Source organism: Vanellus vanellus, assembly GCF_965231255.1.
Source record: "Vanellus vanellus genome assembly, chromosome: 26".
Taxonomy (NCBI): domain Eukaryota; kingdom Metazoa; phylum Chordata; class Aves; order Charadriiformes; family Charadriidae; genus Vanellus; species Vanellus vanellus.
The window spans coordinates 5909506-5926551 of NC_138931.1; the positions used below are offsets into that span (position 1 = coordinate 5909506).

The 17046-nt window shown below is 60.5% G+C and overlaps 2 protein-coding genes across 4 annotated transcripts; both read left to right on the forward strand.

The window, feature by feature from the left end:
• The first annotated feature begins 1678 nt into the window (after nucleotides 1–1678).
• On the forward strand, nucleotides 1679–13302 carry ADD2 (adducin 2). The gene is made up of 14 exons (XM_082495821.1): nucleotides 1679–2036; nucleotides 2680–2818; nucleotides 3868–4019; nucleotides 5836–5916; nucleotides 6023–6172; nucleotides 6261–6404; nucleotides 6528–6626; nucleotides 7693–7869; nucleotides 7976–8233; nucleotides 8677–8796; nucleotides 8927–9016; nucleotides 9163–9319; nucleotides 9423–9545; nucleotides 10506–13302. Exons 1-14 carry the CDS (start codon nucleotides 1740–1742, stop codon nucleotides 10799–10801), a joined length of 2283 nt encoding a protein of 760 aa, XP_082351947.1. The 5' UTR covers nucleotides 1679–1739; the 3' UTR covers nucleotides 10802–13302.
• Nucleotides 13303–14262: 960 nt separating this feature from the next.
• SNRNP27 (small nuclear ribonucleoprotein U4/U6.U5 subunit 27) lies at nucleotides 14263–16881 on the forward strand. 3 transcript variants are annotated; one of them, XR_014270061.1, is made up of 7 exons: nucleotides 14263–14365; nucleotides 14990–15110; nucleotides 15270–15382; nucleotides 15539–15618; nucleotides 15719–15783; nucleotides 16342–16516; nucleotides 16725–16881. XR_014270061.1 is itself a non-coding variant. In XM_082495672.1 (6 exons), exons 1-6 carry the CDS (start codon nucleotides 14329–14331, stop codon nucleotides 16394–16396), a joined length of 471 nt encoding a protein of 156 aa, XP_082351798.1. In that variant the 5' UTR covers nucleotides 14263–14328; the 3' UTR covers nucleotides 16397–16881. The 3 variants fall into 3 exon arrangements, 2 of the variants coding, with proteins under 2 accessions (XP_082351798.1, XP_082351799.1); XM_082495672.1 differs by having other exon boundaries at nucleotides 16342–16881; XM_082495673.1 differs by lacking the exon at nucleotides 16725–16881 and having other exon boundaries at nucleotides 15699–15783; nucleotides 16342–16370.
• The last annotated feature ends 165 nt before the right edge of the window (nucleotides 16882–17046 follow it).

The window sequence follows — 17046 nt, forward strand, 5'->3', positions numbered from 1 at the left end:
GGGGCATGTGCTTCAAATCGGCTTTCCCCCCCCCAAAAAAAATATTCCAAAGGAGAAAAAAAAAAATATTTTTTTTTTTTTTTTTTAAGGTTCTGCCAACAAAACCCTAAAAAAAGAATAATGGGGATGTCCTGCAGAGACCCGCGGGGGACCCAGTGTGACGGCCAAGTTCAATGCACTGATTATTTTTTTTTTTGGGGGGGGGGGGGGGGGAACGACACGACTATGACGACTTGACCCCCACCCCATTAAACCCAGTACTTCCACCCACCCTGTCCCCAAAACAGAGGGGGTGGAGGGGGGGGGATATCCATCACCCCTAAAACACACTGGAGAGGCAAGACTTGTAATTAATTACTCTATGCAAATGTAATTAGCAGTGATGCTCCTTTCCCCCCCCCCATCCCCCCCCCAGGTACCGCTTATTAAATCTGTCTCCTGATTAACGCTCTGGTAATAAAATGGGATTTTTTTGGGGGGGTGGGTGGGGGTGGGGAGTGTCTGAGATGCTTTGTTGCCCCTCCCTGGTTGTTTGCACCGATGGAGTTTCCCGGGGGGGGGGGGGGGGGGGAATGGGGTGTCCGTGGGCTCTCCCACCCCCCCCACCCCCCCCCCATAAGTGGGGCGGGGCCACGCGTGGCGTGTCGGCAGAGGGAGCTGGACCTGCGCGGGGGGGGGGGAAGGGAGGGGAGGGGAGAGGGGGGGGGGCCCTTTGTCAGGATGCTCTGAGGAGGAGGTGGGTGATGGCAGCATCCTCCCGGGGAGGGATTTTTTTGGGGTGGGGGGGTGGGAGAACTATCTGGGTGCCCCCTCTTTTATTCCCCCCTCCCCCCCCCCAAGCTGGCTGCATGCAGATATGGGGGGGTGGGGTGTCAGAGCATCCCCCCACCTCCCCCAGGCCTTTATCCTCCCAGGGTGGCGGGTACCCAATCCCCGTGTATGACCCCCCCTCCATCCATGGAGGGGGGGGGCAATGCCGCATCCCCCCCTAAAAAAAAAAAATAAATCCCTATTTTATTTGCTTTTTTAATCCTTCTCCGCCATCCCTGCGGCTGCCGCAGCGGCGTTGGGTGCGGCGAGGGCGGAGGCGGATGCTGGGGGGGGGGGGGGGGGGGATGCAGGTTGGGGGTGTTCCCCCCCCCCCCCCCCCAGGTACCCAGTGATGTGGGGGGGGGACACACACCCTTAGAGACCCTTCTCCTCTCTCCTTCCATCTCCATGGGGGAGGGGGGAAAATCCTGCTGGGCTGCTCAGGACCTCGCCGCCGCCTGACATTCGGCCACCGTGGGGTCCCCCCCCGGGGAATTTTGGCTGGGAAAAGGCCCCCCCGCTTCCCTCTGAGCCAGGTGGGTGCCCAAGCAGCAAAATTGGGGAGGGGGGGGAGGGTGTCTACTTTTGCATTGGGGAAAGCACCGAGTGATGGGGAGGGGGGGCTTTGCTGGGGGGTGCCCCCCCCCGAGGAACAACCTCTTTTTTTTTTTTGGGGGGGGGGGGGTGAGCGGTGCCCCGAAACACACGGCGGCGTTGGCCCCAATTTGCTGCCGGGTGTCACTGGTGTCGCTCGCATCGCTGCACCGAGCTGCCCGTTCTCAGCTGCCTCCCTCGCCCCACCCTGGGGGGGGTGACGGAGTGGGGGGGTAGGCAGTGGGGGGGGCACCCCCCCAGATCCCCCCCCAAATCCACTGCCTGTCAACTCATCACACCGATGGGGCAGGGCGGGGACCGGCCGGGGCTTATCTATGGGGCGCAGCCGGGGATATTTTTGGTGGTTTCTTGGCAATCTGTATTTCGGGAGGGGGTGGGGGACTGACACCGTCCGTCTGTCCTGTCCTGTCCTGTCCGTCCGTTCCAGGATGAGCACGGCCGCCAGCCCCGAGCCCCTGCCCTCGCCCCCCGCCCCCGGGCCCCGCTACATGGAACGTTTGGCCGAGGAGGACCCCGAGTTCCTGCGGGCGCGGAATATGGCGGCCGACCTGCGGCAGGACTTCAACATGATGGAGCAGAAGAAGCGGGTCACCATGATCCTCCAGAGCCCGGTGAGGGGTGGCGCTTCTCGGGGATCCAACCCTGTCCCTCCTGTCCCCAACCCTATCCCTCTTGGTCCCCAACCCCATCCCTCCTGTCCCCAATGCCAACTCCTGTCCCTAACCCCTCCCTCTTGGTCCCAAACCCCACCTCTCCTGTCCTCCACCCCGTCCCTAACTCCATCCCTGCCATCCCCAAGCAAATGCCGCCATCTCCCCACCTGGCTGGTGGTGCCACCACCACTACTGTGCCACCAATCTGGTGATGTCACTACCACCAAGCCTGTGGTGCTGCTACCACTGAGTTGCCAGTGCCACTACTGCCACTGTGCCACCAAGCCGGTGGTGCCACCATCACTGTGCCACCAAGCTGGCAGTACCACCATCACCATGGCACCAAGTCAATGGTGTCACTGCCACCAAGCTGGTGGTGCCACCTTCAGCGGGCCACTAAGCCAATGGGGTTGCTGCCACCAAGCTGGCGGTGCCACCATCACCGGGCCACCAAGCCAGCAATGCCACTTCCACCAAGCTGGTGATGCTGCCACCACCAATCCGGCGGTTCCCCCCATGCCGGTGCCACCTGACGGTCCCTGTGTGGTCACCGTGTCCCTTCCCCGGGGGAAGTGACGCCGGTGGGGCCGGGATGCCGCAGTCTTTCAGGGAGGAGCTGGAGAGCCTCATCCAGGAGCAGATGAAGAAGGGGAACAACTCATCCCACATCTGGGCCCTGCGGCAGATCGCCGACTTCATGGCCACCACGTCCCCCGCCGTCCTCCCCACCTCCCCCATGGGTACGGTTGTGCCCACTAAAGGCTTTTTTTGGGGGGGAAATGGAACAGTTTGGTGAAATTCTTGAGGGTTTTTCTTAATTTGTGGGATTGTAGGTGAGGAAACATCCCACGGGACCCCATTTTCTTGTCCTTTCTAGAAGAAACGGTGGGAGAGGGCAAGTGGGGAGAGAGGAGATCAGGGACCATGGGGATGGGGGGAGTCACCTTGCAGCCCCCAATCAGCTGCCACCAAACCTTTGGGGCCACCAAACCTTTGGGTCCACCAAACCTTGGGAGCCACCAAATGTTTTGGAACATGAAACCTTGGGGGCGACCAAATGTTTGGGGCTGTCAAACCTTGGGGGCGACTAAATATTTGGGACCACCAAACCTTGCGGGCCATTAAATGTTTGGAGCTATCAAACCTTGGCGTACATCAAACATTTTGGACCACCAAACCTTGGGGGCCAACAAACGTTTGCGTCCACCAAGCCTTGGGGGCCACTAAGCATTTGGGACTATCAAACCTTGGGGGCCGCCAACATTTTGGGCTAAGAAACGTTTGGGGCCACTGAACCTTGGTGGCCGACAAACATTTGGGGCCTCGAAACCTTGAGGGCTGACAAACCTTGGGGGCCACCAAACTTTAGGCGCCGCCAAATGTTTGGGACCACCAAAACTTGGGGGCTGCCAAATGTTTGGGACCACCAAACCTTGGGGGCCGCCAAACCTTGAGGGCTACCAAACATTTTGGGCCGCCAAACATTTTGGGCCGCCAAACCTTGAGGGCTACCAAACATTTTGGACCACCAAACCTTGTGGGCCGCCAAACCTTGAGGGCTACCAAACATTTTGGGCCGCCAAACATTTTGGGCCGCCAAACCTTGAGGGCTACCAAACATTTTGGACCACCAAACCTTGTGGGCCATCAAACCTTGAGGGGCCACCAACCCCAGCTCCATAACCCTTCGCTCCCCCATCTCCGGTGAAGTCCTCAGGGTTGGGGGGGCTCAAATCCACCCCTCGCCATCTCCGGCTCACCGAGGCGGGGGGGTGTGACACGTCCCCAGGGCTGGTGTCCGTCACCCCCATCAATGACCTTCACGGCCCCGACGCCCCGGCGCTGGCCAAGGGCGAGCGGTTGATGCGCTGCAAGGTGGGCAGCATCCATCGCCTGCTGGACCTCTATGGCTGGGCCCAACTAGGCCACGCCGCCGTCACCGTGAGCACCCCCGCACCGGGGGGGACATTTTGGGGAGGGGGGACTTGGAGGGGTTTGTAGGGGGGTGTGGGGGTGGTTTTGGGTGGGGGGGTGGTATTTTTTTGGGGGGGTGGGAGGGTGTTTTGGGGGGGGTTGTACAAGGTTAGGGGGCTTGGGGGGGGATTTTAGAGGGGGTTGGGGGGAGTTTTGGGGGGATTGGTGTTTTGGGGGGGCTGGGGGGATTTTAGGGGGGGATTGGGTTTTGGGGGGAGTTTGGGGGCATTGGGGTTTTGGGGCGGTTGGGGTTTTTTGGGGGGTGGGGGGATTTGAGGGGGTTTGGGGGATTTTTGGAAGGGGATTGGGTTTGGGGGAGAGTTTGGGGGCATTGGGGTTTTGGGGCGGTTGGGTTTTTTGGGGGGGTGGGGGGATTTGAGGGGGTTTGGAAGGGGATTGGGTTTTGGGGGGAGTTTTAGGCAGTTGGGGTTTTTTGGGGGGTGGGGGATTTTGGGGGAGTTTGGAGGGGGATTGGGGTTTAGGTGGAGGTTTGGGGGAGGGTGTTTATTTTGGGAGGGTTGGACAAGGTTAGGGGGTTGGGGGGGATTTTAGGGGGGGTTGGACAAGGTTGGAGGTTTGGGGGGGTTGGGGGGATTTTATGGGGGTTTAGGGGGGAATTTTAGGGGGTTGGGGGGATTTTAGGAGGGGTTGGAGGGAGATTGGGTTTTGGGGGGAATTTGGGGGCGTTGGGGTTTTGGGGTGGTTGGGTTTTTTGGGGGGGTGAGGGGATTTTAGGGGGTTTGGGAGGTTTTGGAGGGGGATTGGGTTTTGGGGGGAGTTTGGGGTGTAGAGGTTTTGGGGCTGTTGGGGTTTTTGGGGGGGTTTGGGGGGCTTTGAAGGGGATTGGGGTTTGGGGCGTTTTTTGGTGGGGTTGGGGTGCTTAGGGTTTGGGGGAGTTGAGGTTTTTTGTGGGGCAGGGTTTTTGGGCTTTTGGGGAGATTTGGGGGTTTGCTTTTTTTGGGGGGGTGGGGGGATCTTTGAGGGAGTTGGGGCTTTTTTGGGGGGTTGGGTTTTGGGGGATTGGGGTGACAGGGGGCTGGGCGTTTGGGGCTTTGGGGTATTTTGGGGGGGTGGAGGGTTCTTTGGGGGGAGTTGGTTTGGGGGCATTGGGGAGTTGTTTTTTGGGGGTTGTTTTTTGGGGGGCAGAGGTTTTGGGCTTTTTGGGGGGAGTTTGGGTTTGGGGGGATTCGGGGGTTCTTTGGGTGGAGTTGGTTTTTTGGGTGGGTTGGGGGGTTTAAGGAGGATTTGGAGGGGTTCTTTGGGGGGAGTTTTGGGGGGCTTAGGGAGGTTTGGAGGAGGGTTGGGGATTTTGGGGTTGTTTAGGATTTTGGGGGGCGTTCTTTGGAGGGAGGTTTTTGGGTGGATTGGGGTATTTTAGGGAGGTTGGAGGGTTTGGAGGGATTGAGGATTTTGGGGGGTTCTTTGGAGGGGATTGGTTTTTTGGGTTGGTTGGGGGGATTTAGGGAGGTTTGGGGGGTTCTTTGGAGGGAATTGTTATGGGGGGTTAGGGAGGTTTTGGGGAGGGTTGGGAGTTTTGAGGGGGTTGAGGGGCTTTTTTGGGGGTGGGATTTTGGGGACTTAGGGTGGGGTTTTTGAGGGGGTGTGTTTTTGGGGGTGGCTCTTTGGGGTGTTTATTTGGGAGGGAATTTAAGGGTGGTTAGGGTTTTTTTTGAGGGGGTGTGTGGTTTTATTTTTTTGTTGTTGTTGTTTGGGTTGTGTTTTTTTTTTTTTTAATTATTTCTTTTTTATTCCTATATTGTTGGGTTTTTTTCCCCCAACACAGCTGCGGGTCAGCAAGGAGCAGGAGCATTTCTTGGTGGCCCCGCAGGGGCTGGCATGCAGCGAGGTGACAGCAGCCAGCCTGGTGAGCCTCCCCGTGTCCCCCCATCCCCACTCCCTTGGGGGAGGCAGGGTGTATGTGAACCCAACCAGCTCTGAACCCCCAAATTCCCCCTCCTCTCCATCCCAAGATCAAGGTCAACGTGCTGGGGGCCGTGGTGGAACAGGGCAGCACTGGCTTCGCCCCGGACGCCCGCAGCTTCAGCCTTCACGCTGCCATCTACGCCGCCCGCCCCGACGCACGCTGCATCGTCCGCCTGCACACACCGGCCACCGCCGCAGTAAGATATATAATTTTGGGGGGAGGGGAAAGAGTTGTTTGGGGTTTTTTTGCGGGGGAGGGTGGTCATCCTGCCCGCTCTGCTGCAGGTGTCAGCCATGCGTTGCGGCGTGCTGCCCATCTCCCGCGCCGCCCTGCTGCTGGGGGACGTTGCCTACTTCGATTTCCACGGGGAGGTGGAGGATGAAGCCGATCGGGTCGAGCTCCAAAAATCCCTCGGTCCCACCTGCAAGGTGAGGGGATGAGGGGTGGGACAGGATGGGGAAGACACGGGGGATGGCGAGGGCCACCTCTCTGTCCCCATCCCCTCCTCCTCACCCCGCTGATGTCCCCTCTCCCCGCGCTGGGCGCTGCAGATCCTGGTGCTGCGTAACCACGGGGTGCTGGCGCTGGGCGACACGGCCGAGGAGGCCTTCTACAGCATCTTCCACCTACAGGCGGCCTGCGAGATCCAGGTGAGCGCTGGGCATGCGCTGAGCAGTGTACGGTCTCGGCTGCCAGCGCGGCGCCCCCGGGGAATGAGCACCGAGCGGTGTACGGTCTCTGCTGCCAGTGCAGTACCTTGGGGGCTGGCACGGAGCTGTGCCAGGGCTTTGAGGCCACCACGGTGCCCTGGGACCATTCACTGAGCTGTGCCAGGGTTCTGAGGCCACCATGGTACCCCAGGAGCATGGGCTGAGCTGTGTACGGTCTCTGCTGACAGTCTGGTGCCCCACAAGTATGCACTGAGCTGTGCTGGGTCTTTGCTGCCAGTGCAGTGCCCTGGGAGCATGCACTGAGCTTTGCCAGGTCTCTGCCACAAGCACAGTGCCCTCAGAACATGCACCAAGCTGTGCTGGGTCTTTGCCACCAGTGCAATGCCCCTGGAGCATGCACTGAGCTGTGCCAGGTCTCTGCTGCCAGCACCATGCCCCACGAGCATGCACTGAGCTGTGCCAGGTCCCAGGTCTCTGCTAACAGCGTAGTGCCCCGGGAGCACACACTGAGCTGTGCCAGGGTCTCTGCTGCCAGGGTGATGGCCTGGGACCATGCACTGAGCTGTGCCAGGTCTCTGCTGCCAGCATCATGCCCCAGGAGCGTGCACTGAGCTGTGCCAGGTCTCTGCCACGAGCACAGTGCCCCACAAGCATGCACTGAGCTGTGCCAGGTCTCTGCAGCCAGGGTGATGGCCTGGGACCATGCACTGAGCTGTGCCAGGTCTCTGCTGCCAGCATCATGCCCCAGGAGCATGCACTGAGCTGTGCCAGGTCTCTGCCACGAGCACAGTGCCCCACAAGCATGCACTGAGCTGTGCCAGGTCTCTGCAGCCAGGGTGATGGCCTGGGACCATGCACCGAGCTGTGCCAGGTCTCTGCAGCCAGGGTGATGGCCTGGGACCATGCACTGAGCTGTGCCAGGTCTCTGCCGTCAGCGTGGTGCTGGGGATGGGACAGACTAGCGCAGCCCCGCAGCTGTGGGTGCCATGGGCAGGTCTGAGGACGTTGGGTTGCATCATCCGTCTCTCCCCGGGCTCGGGCGCAGGTGTCGGCGCTGGCGAGCGCGGGCGGCGCGGAGAACCTGATTGTGCTGGAGCGCGCCAAGCACCGGCCCCACGAGGTGGGCTCTGTGCGCTGGGCCGGCAGCACCTTCGGGCCCATGCAGAAGAGCCGGTTGGGCGAGCACGAATTCGAAGCCCTGATGAGGATGCTGGACAACCTGGTGAGTACCAGCCGGCGCCGAAATATAGCAAACTCCCCCAAAATGCACAAAAATATTGCTTTTTATCCCTATATTATTCATGACCGAGCACTCTCTGCTTTTCCAGGGTTACCGCACGGGCTACACCTACCGCTACCCCTTCGTGCAAGAGAAGAGCAAGCCCAAAAGCGACGTGCTGATCCCCGCCACGGTGACGGCCTTCGTCTTCGAGGAGGAAGCAGCCCCCGTCCCCGCGCTGAGGCAGCACGCCCAGAAGCAGCAGAAGGAGAAGACGCGGTGGCTCAACACCCCCAACACCTACATGAGGGTCAACGTGGCCGAGGAGCAGCAGGGCAGCGCCGGCAGCCAGAAGACGAAGACGACGGTGAGGGGCTGCCCCCAGTCCCGGGAGCGAGGGGGCACTGGGTGAATTTGGGAAGGGGTCTGGGAAAGGCATCGATGGGATGGACAGGGGGTGGGGGGAGTTTTTTGGGTACCAAAAGAAAAAAAAGGCAGATGAAGGGGGATGCCTGGGATGTTATCCCACCTAAATTTGTTGCACAGAAATGCCCAGGGATCCTCCAGAAGTGAGAAATGCCTTTATTTAACACAAGTTTTCCTTTCCTCCTCTATTCCCCCCACCTTGTAATAATATTTATTTTAAAATCCCACCTCCCCAGCCCAGGGGGCTGAGCACCGTGGGCTTTACAGGGGTTTCCCCTCTATGCAAGACGCATTTATGGGGGGTCTCCCCTCTCTGCCACATGTATTTATCGGGGTCTCCTCTCACCACTGTATTTATGGGGGGTTCCTCTCTGCGGCACGCAGTGGCTGAAAGCAGACGAGGTGGAAAAAGCCACCAGTGGGATCCCCATCCGAATTGAGAACCCCAACCAGTTCGTGCCCCTCTACACGGACCCGCAGGAGGTGCTGGAGATGAGGAACAAGGTACGGGTCCATCCCAAAACCCCCAAGAGGCTTTTGGATGCGCAGGGACAGGGGTCTCGGCAGACACTCCCCCCTCCCCAGGGCAAGGGGGAGGCTTTTTCCCCCTCCTCGCTCTGCATCTCGCCCGCAGATCCGGGAGCAAAACCGCCAGGACGTGAAGTCGGCCGGACCCCAGTCGCAGCTGCTGGCCAGCGTGATCGCCGAGACCAGCCGCAGCCCCGTATGTCACCCCCCCACCCCGTCCCCAACCCCACATCCCACCTCCCTCCGTGGACCACCCAGCCATTCCCTGGCTCCCCTGCATCCCACCGCTCCGAGGAGAGGGGGTGATGTTACTTTTCTGGGGGGGGTGGGGTGGTGTTTCAGTCCACAGAGAGCCGTTTAGGGGATGCGGAGGCCAAAGAAGCATCTCAGGAGGAGGCACCCCCCGAGCCGGAGCCCCCCAACCCCTTCAGCCAACTCACCGATCAGGAGCTGGAGGAGTACAAGCAGGAGGTGGAGAGGAAAAAACTGGGGCTGCAGGGTAGGAGGGGTATGGGGGGGAAGTGGTGGGGGGAGCCCTGATCCCCAAATTCCCCCTGGAGGTGTGGGGGGACCGTGGGGCCAGCACTTCTCTCTACTGGCAGGCGAGAAGGACGCTGCGGCCGAGGAGAGCCAGGCTCCCCCCGCCAAATCGCCCCCCGGCTCCCCGCCGCGGAGCCCAGCCGCTGCACCGGCGGAGAGTCCCACGCCTGCGAAGCCCCCGGAGGGTGAGTGGGCCGGCAAGCGGCCGGGCTTGCCAGCCGAGGGTGGTTGTAGCCAAACCCCGCTGAAACGCAGAGAAATGTCACCCCCAGGGGTCCCTTTGCCTTTCCCCTTTGGGGGGGTGGGGGGTGTCCCCGCTCCGGTGGGGGCTGAGCACCGATGGGGAATTGATGCCATAAAGGCACCAAAGCCACCTCTTGCTTTGAAGGTCACGGCGGGAGGACGTGAGCCTCCGCCGGTGGCTTTGTGGGACACCTCCGTCCCCTCCTCAGGCGCCGACGGGTGCGATATTCCCCTTATTACATGTCCCCAAATGGAAATCCGTCACCTACAAAGTGGGGCAGGTCTCAGGGCGCGGGAGAGGGCAGCGGGTGCGCGCGGCTTCTGGCTTCCTCATCGTGTCTCATGGTGTCTGTCTGTCTGTCTGTCTCCACAACGTCTTCCTTTCTCTTTCCTCCACGTGTGGCTCTCTTCCCCCCCCAAGGAGTTACCTCTGACTCTGAATACTTGTCACCGTAGTAAGTACGGAGAGGCCGCCCTCGAGCCTCGCTGGCTGCGGGAGGAGGGACGCGGGCCACCGCGCGCTCCCCGCTAGCTCGGGGTGACCGTGGCCCGTTTCGGCCGCGCTCAGGGTTTTCGCAGCAGGAAACACCTCGGGTTGTCTCATTTTCTTTGCCGCCCGCTTTATTTCCAGCGGCGAGGCCGGCACGTGGCCAGCCGCCCACCCCGCCTGCCTCTTCCCAGCTCTCCATCCCACCACCCTCGCTTATCCCGCAGAGGGGGGGAAAGGCTCAGGAAAGCGGCGCTCGCGGCAGGAGGGGATCGGGTCCCAGCGCTCTCTGTCCTTGGGGGCCAAATCCTGCTCCTTCCCGGGTCAAAGCAGCGGGTTGGGGAGGGGTTAAACCTTCGCAGCATCGTCTGCCGCTGCCCCAACACTCATCTTTGTCTTTTTCCCCCTTACCAAGGTGACAAGAAGGCGGACGGCGGCCAAGCGCCGGCCGATTCCGCCCCCAAGAAGGAGCCACCGGCGGTGGTGAACGGGAAGGATGAGGAACCAAGCACCGAGGAAAGCAAAGAGGGGGGCCGGACAACCTCCCCCGCCAACGCCGACACGGATGCCCCCAAGGAGAAGGAGACGGTGACCAGCAGCCCCGTCTCCCCCGAAGGTTCACCTTCCAAATCACCCTCCAAGAAGAAGAAGAAATTCCGGACCCCGTCTTTCCTGAAAAAAGGCAAAAAGAAGGAAAAGATCGAATCTTGAGTCTCCACCCGAGGCCTCTTGCCGCTGCGGCGGCTGGGCACCTCTCCGGCCGGAGGCGCCGAGGTGGAGGGACGGCTCCCGCGTTGTGCGTCTGGCCGAGGCGCAGCCGAAAAAAACCCCCCCGGAGGCGAGTTGTTTTTCTGGGTTTCCTCCTGGCACGAGGCACTTCGTCCCCCGCTTTTGGAGACGGTCACCGAGCTTACGAAAAGATTGTGGCCCCCGTTTGCCGCTGGGGGAAATTCCCGCTGCCATCTCCTTCCTCCCACCAGCTCTCCCTTCTCCCTCCTGGGCACCAGTCCCTTCCCACGCCTGGGCTGAGGGTTGGGGTTTTATTTTTTTCCCCCCACCCGTCGCTCGCAGAGCCCTCGTGAAACTCGGGGCGCAGCCCGGAGCCGCTTGGTTTGAGGAAGAAAAGGGTGTTTTGTTGTTTTGGGGGGGGGGATTGTTTTGTTGTTTTTTTAACCTTCTGTTTTGAGCTCGGCTGGAATGGCGCTGGCTTCACCCCCCACCCTGGGTAAAATTGTTCGCCGCTTCGCTGGGGGGAATCGGATCATGCCGAACGCGGGGGGATTGCTCTCCCCGAAGGATTGGTCGAGGCGGTGGTCCTTGGGAGCCTTTCCTTCCTGGATCGTAATCTTCCTCTCCCCGGGCCGGAGAGCCACTTTCAATCCCCTTCTCCTGGTGCCACCGTCTCACCTATTCACCGTACGAGGATTCCACGCCCCTGGGAAAGTCCCCCCCCCCCTCCTCCGCACCGCACCGCACCAACCGCACCTGAGAAGGGAGAAGAAAAAGAGCCTCCGGGAATTGTCTGTGTTATTTAAAACTGAGCAAAACTTCACTCACTAAGTGCTACTTCGGGATGAACACACGCTGCCAATTCACTTCAGTCAGAGGCACTGCCGATGCCGCCACCTCCGTCCTCACCCACCACCTCACGGCGACGCCAGCACACACGGCCGAGGCTGCGCCGGGTCTCAGCGAGCGCCCGTCCGCGCGGCTGAGGCCGCATCGTTGCTTTTCCCCAGCTCTGGATTCCCCAGCACATGTTAAAATCCTCCCTGGCCTTCCCTTCCCCGCCAGCATCGCCTCCAGCGCTCCCTACGCCGACACGATCGTGGTTACAACCTCCCGGCCGTGCCCGGAGGGGAGAAGAAAACCAGCGATGCCCGTTTGCCCCGCAGCCGCTCCAACGCTGGTATTTAGGGGACAAAACCGACGGGATGAGCCCCCATCCTCCCGCAAGGGGCTTGCCCTCTTCCCGGGGTCCTCACCCCACGGGGACGGGGCTTCTCAGCCACAGCCCCAAACATCAGTGGGTCCTGTCCACCGGGGGCTCGAGCCGTAGCGGGGTGCCCCAGAAGCCCCCCTCCGAGGGCACTTGGCTTTCTTCACCCCAATACGATCTTCCCACGCGCCACCACCGTGTTTTCAAAGCCTTTTCGCCGCTGCGAGGCAGCTCTCGCATTTGGGGTTCTCCTCCGGAAGAGCTGAAAGCCAGGCGGCGATTTCGGGGGCAGCGAGGGCGCGCAGGCAGGGAGCGGGGTATACAGGCAGAAGCGGAGGTTTGTAAACGCGGGTTGGTTTTCTTTGCAGGGCTGCGATACGGGGCCTGCCTGAATTGAAAAGAAAAACGTTAAAAGCTTTAAAAAAATTGCAAAAATACACACCCGACAGGTATCCTGCCGGAGCCCCCGGGGCTGACCTGAGCCCGGTATTCAGGGAGAGCGTTGGCCGTGCCCCATGTCCACCCTGAGCTCCGGCGCCGGGGTTCGAGCCACAGCCCCCCGTCACCCTCCTGCAAGGACCAGGGGGTCCCTGAGCTCCTAAATTCACCATCTGCGACTGACGGCACCGACCCCAGCGCCGCGCTCCTGCCCGTACCCAGTGTCTGTTCAGCACACGGCAAACAGCAGCTCTGTAACCCGTTCCCCGTGGGGTGTTGTTTACTGCCACTGATTTTTTATTTTTTTTTTTTTAAGGCTCTTTGAGGCCATTTTTGTCATCTAACTCATCCCTCCGCGTGACCCAGGTGGGGAAAACCCCCCGCTGGGGTGGCTGCGTTGGCTCCCCACCACGGCACGGTCGCTCCCGGGGTGATTACCTGAATTACAACACTGCCGCACACCCCAGCGCCGCACTTTTTCTCCAAGGGTCTGTCTCCAGGGGCTTTGCGACGCCTTTTCCCCACAGGCTTTGGGGAGGAGACGGGGATTTCTTTTCCGCCTTCATGGAAGTTTGGGGCTCGTTAGGTGGCGAAGCCACAGACACCGGTGCTTCCAGCAGGGAGGACGGCTCAAACGGCCGCCGCCACGACGGGGGTCCTTGCCACGGAGCTAGAAAAAAATCAGATAGGGGATCACAGGGGTGCCGCGGCTTCCCCCTCTGCCAGGGCATCCCTGGAAACCCCCTGCCGGATAACTTTTCCCCCTCTTCCCTGCCAGCGTTTTGCTGCTTGCAGGCTCGCTGCTTTCTTCTCACCTCTTTTTTTTTTTTTTTTTTTTTTTTTTTTTTTGGCAAAGCTGCCCCAGGCGCCCCTCTCCGGGTGTGGGTTTTCAGCGGCGGGGGGAGAGGCGGGGATGTATCCCCCGGCTGCGAGGCAAATCGTTGATCCGCTGCCGACTGCTGCCCGCGGGCCTGGCGTTCCTCGGTTTTCCATCTTCGACCACGGCCGCACCGACACGCTGCCGGAAAGGAGGGCGATGGCGGGGTTTCAACTGGATCCAGCGCCCGTTTTGCTGCCTGGGGGTGGCAGACGCCCCCGGGCCCGGCTCGGTGGTCCCCGGTGAGGGTGCGGTTGCTGAACACCCACCGAAATGCCTGTCCCAGCTCTGCCACCGCAGCCGGAGGGGAGCATGGCCGGAGGGGAGCGGGGTGTCCCCCTGCCTGGGGCTGGCGAGGGTCTGGGGACACCGCCGGTGTCTGACAATCGTCGCTGGGAAGCGCTGTGTAACGCCTGTCTGTAAATAAACCCCGTGTTTGGCACCCGCCAGCGCTGTGGAGTTCAGAAGAGGGGGGATGAGGGGGTATCACGGCCTCATGGGGATGGGGATGGGGACGAGGGTGGGATGGAGACGGGGATGGGGCTGGGCTGGGATGACGATGGGATGGGGATGGGATGGGGTGGGGTGGGATGGAATGGGGACAGGATGGGAATGGGGCTGGGATGGGGATGGGAATGGGAGGGGGATGGGACGGGATGGAGATTGGGATGGGATGGGATGGGATGGAGATTGGGATGGGATGGGATGGGATGAGGATGGGATGGGGATGGGGAAGGGGAGAGGGCTGAGGCTGGGCTGGGGTGGGGGTTCCCGGCCTCGGCGAGTCTCTGGGCCCAGCCTCCGGGTCCGGGCGCCGGGGGGAGGCCGGCGGGGAGGGGGATTCAGCCGCCTCGGGCCCCCCCGGACCGTGTTGGCTGCGGAACCAAAGCGCGGCGGGGCCGGTTGCGGGGGGGAGCGCGGGGCTGGGCGGAACCGGAAATGCGCGGGGCCGGCAGCCGGAAGTGCGGGCGCTGAGGGGCGGCCATGGGCCGCAGCCGGTCCCGCTCGCCGCCGCGGCGCGGTAAGGGGGGGGGACGGGGGGCGGAGGAGACACCGGGGGGAAAGGAGAGAGGTCGAAGGGTGTCCCCTCGGGGTGGATCCGGTCCCGACGGGACGGGGCTGCGCTGAGGGGGGCGGGATCCGGGCCCTTGGCGGGGAGGTGGGAGCCCAGGCCCCGGGTAGGAGCGGGCCCTGGGAGTTCCCCCAACCCTCGGGCAAGGGGGTGAGCCCCCTCCAGGGCGGGGGTGGGGTGGGGTGTGTGTGATGAGGTCTCAGTTCTTCGTTCTGAGGAGAGCAGAGGCTCCCTTCTTCCTCCTCCTCCTCCTCCTCCTCCTCCTCCTCCTCCTCCTCCTCCTCCTCGCGTACCCCGGCTCCCTTCCCCCTCCAGGCACCTCAGCTTTTTGGGGACCTATCAGCCGACAGATTGGTCACCCCACTCCCAGGGGCAGGGTTTTTGCTGCCGCTCTTCCCCTTTCTCTGGGTGCTGGGGGGGGATCTCTGAGCCCAGCTGTGGACGGGAGGAGGTGGGAGGGAGTCGTTGTGGGGTCTCTGCTTGGGAGCTGTTACAGCGTCGCGGGGTCATCTTTGAAAAGCGGGAGAGACGCGAGGGAGGAAGCTAAACAGAGTGTTGCTTTTCTCCGAGCAGAGCGCAGGCGTTCGCGGTCCACCTCACGAGAAAGGGAGAGGAGGCGAAGAGAGCGATCCCGGTCCCGGGACAGGGACAGGAGGAGAAGCCGTTCTCGCTCCCCGCACAGGAGACGATCCAGGTGAGGGGCAGAAAGGGTAACGCCAGGGTGGGGATGAGCTGGAGAGCCCAGGTGAGGTGTGGTTTGGGTGGTACGGGGACGGTGGGAACTTGTTAACGCTGTAAAACTGGTAACGGCACAGCCGGGAAGCTGCAAACCCGCCTGCGTTTGCAACGTCAGGTCACCGAGACGGCACCGATCCAGCTCCTCTTCCCCGCCGCGGCTGAAGGAGAGGCGAGATGAAGAGAAGAAGGAGATAAAGGACTCTAAAAGCAAAGAGCGTCAAATCACGGGTGAGCAGGGGGGAATTTTCCTCGTTAAATACATCCTGGGTGCTGAATTCCCTGGCGGGCTGGGAGCAGGGTGACACCCGGGTGCTTATTTAAAATGTTTTTGGTGAAACCTGATGGCTGTGTCTGTGGAACTCTTATTTTTTGTTGCCGTGGTAGAGGAAGATTTGCAGGGCAAGACGGAAGAGGAAATTGAGATGATGAAAATGATGGGCTTCGCCTCTTTCGACACGACGAAAGTGAGTGCGGATTGGTGCAGCGGAGCCCACAGCTGCCTCCCACGGGCCTTTTTGGGGGATAATATGCTGAGGTTTAGGAGTTTTCCTTAATGTCTTTCAGGGGAAGAAGGTGGACGGCGCCGCAAATGCCTACGCCATCAATGTGTCCCAGAAGAGGAAGTACAGGTTTGTGCCCAGCCTTTTTTTGGGGGGAGAGGGGGAGGGTAGAAAGAGAATTTCTTTGATGAGATAACGGAGCACGGAGGAAACTGCGGCCGTACGTCGAAGATGCCGTCTCTCGGCGTGCGTTGGGGGCCGATCCGGGTTCTCAGGCCTTTGGAAAAAGGCAAAATTTGCGTTTTTTACTGTCAAAAGGAGGTCAGAGGCCTCTAGTTTCTCCTGGAAATGGTGAAAGCAGAGAGAGGAGGAGCGAAAGAGCGTGTTTTTTTTTCTGGTGGGTGTTCCCTGAGCGGGTCGGAGCAGCAGGCCTGCGTGAGCAGCGCTGTTTGCCCATTTCTTACCCCAAAAAAAAACCCCACTCAGTTTGTCAATTCTGTTTCCTTTTTGATGCAAAACGGAGCGTACGGCCGGTACGCCCCTCGGTGGGAGAATTTGGGCAAATCCACGCGGATTTTGAAGCCCCCCCGCGGCCGCCGAGTGCCGTTACGGGTCTCTCTCGGGTATTTTTGGGTGGATTTCTTCCGAGCCGGGAGCCTGACGCTGGTTCCTTCCCTCCGGCTGCAGGCAGTACATGAACAGAAAAGGAGGATTCAACAGACCCCTGGATTTCATCGCCTGACGCTGGTCTCGCTTGTGTGGGGGAGGACCCCATGGCCGAGAAAGACTTCGTTTCCTGGGAGACCGGATTTCAGAGGAATTTGGGTTATTCCCAGCAAATCCTGCCCCGCGGCCGCAGCGGGTACGAGTCGCCGTTTCCCAGAGTCTTTTGTTTATTATTCTATTTTAATTTTTTTTTTTTTTTTTACAGTATCCCTCGTGGTTCGTTCCTCGCTGGGATTTCGTTGCGTTTTTCCTGTTGGTGGTGGTGTTTTTTTTCGCCACGGTGTTCATTCCCCGTTACAATAAAACCCCGTGTATATTTTTTCCCTTTTATTTTTATAATTCAGGAATAACGCCACGGGCGAGGAGCCTGCCGCAAACTTCCAGTCGTTTCCCCCAGCTGCTGCACGGCGCGGGGAACTTACACCCCAAAACACTTTGATTCCCGTGTCACACAAATACATATAAATTTATGCAAATAAAATTAAAAAGTGCGCGACGGCGGCAGCGCCCGATTGGGGCTTTTTATTGCAGAAAACCACTTTTTTGGGCATATTTTTTGACAGCCCGGCTGGGCATTTTCTAACAGCGGGGTCATCCGCTCGCCTCGTGGCTTCCGTCTTTTGCTAATTAACGTTAACGTCTTTTGCTAATTAACGCCCGGCTCGC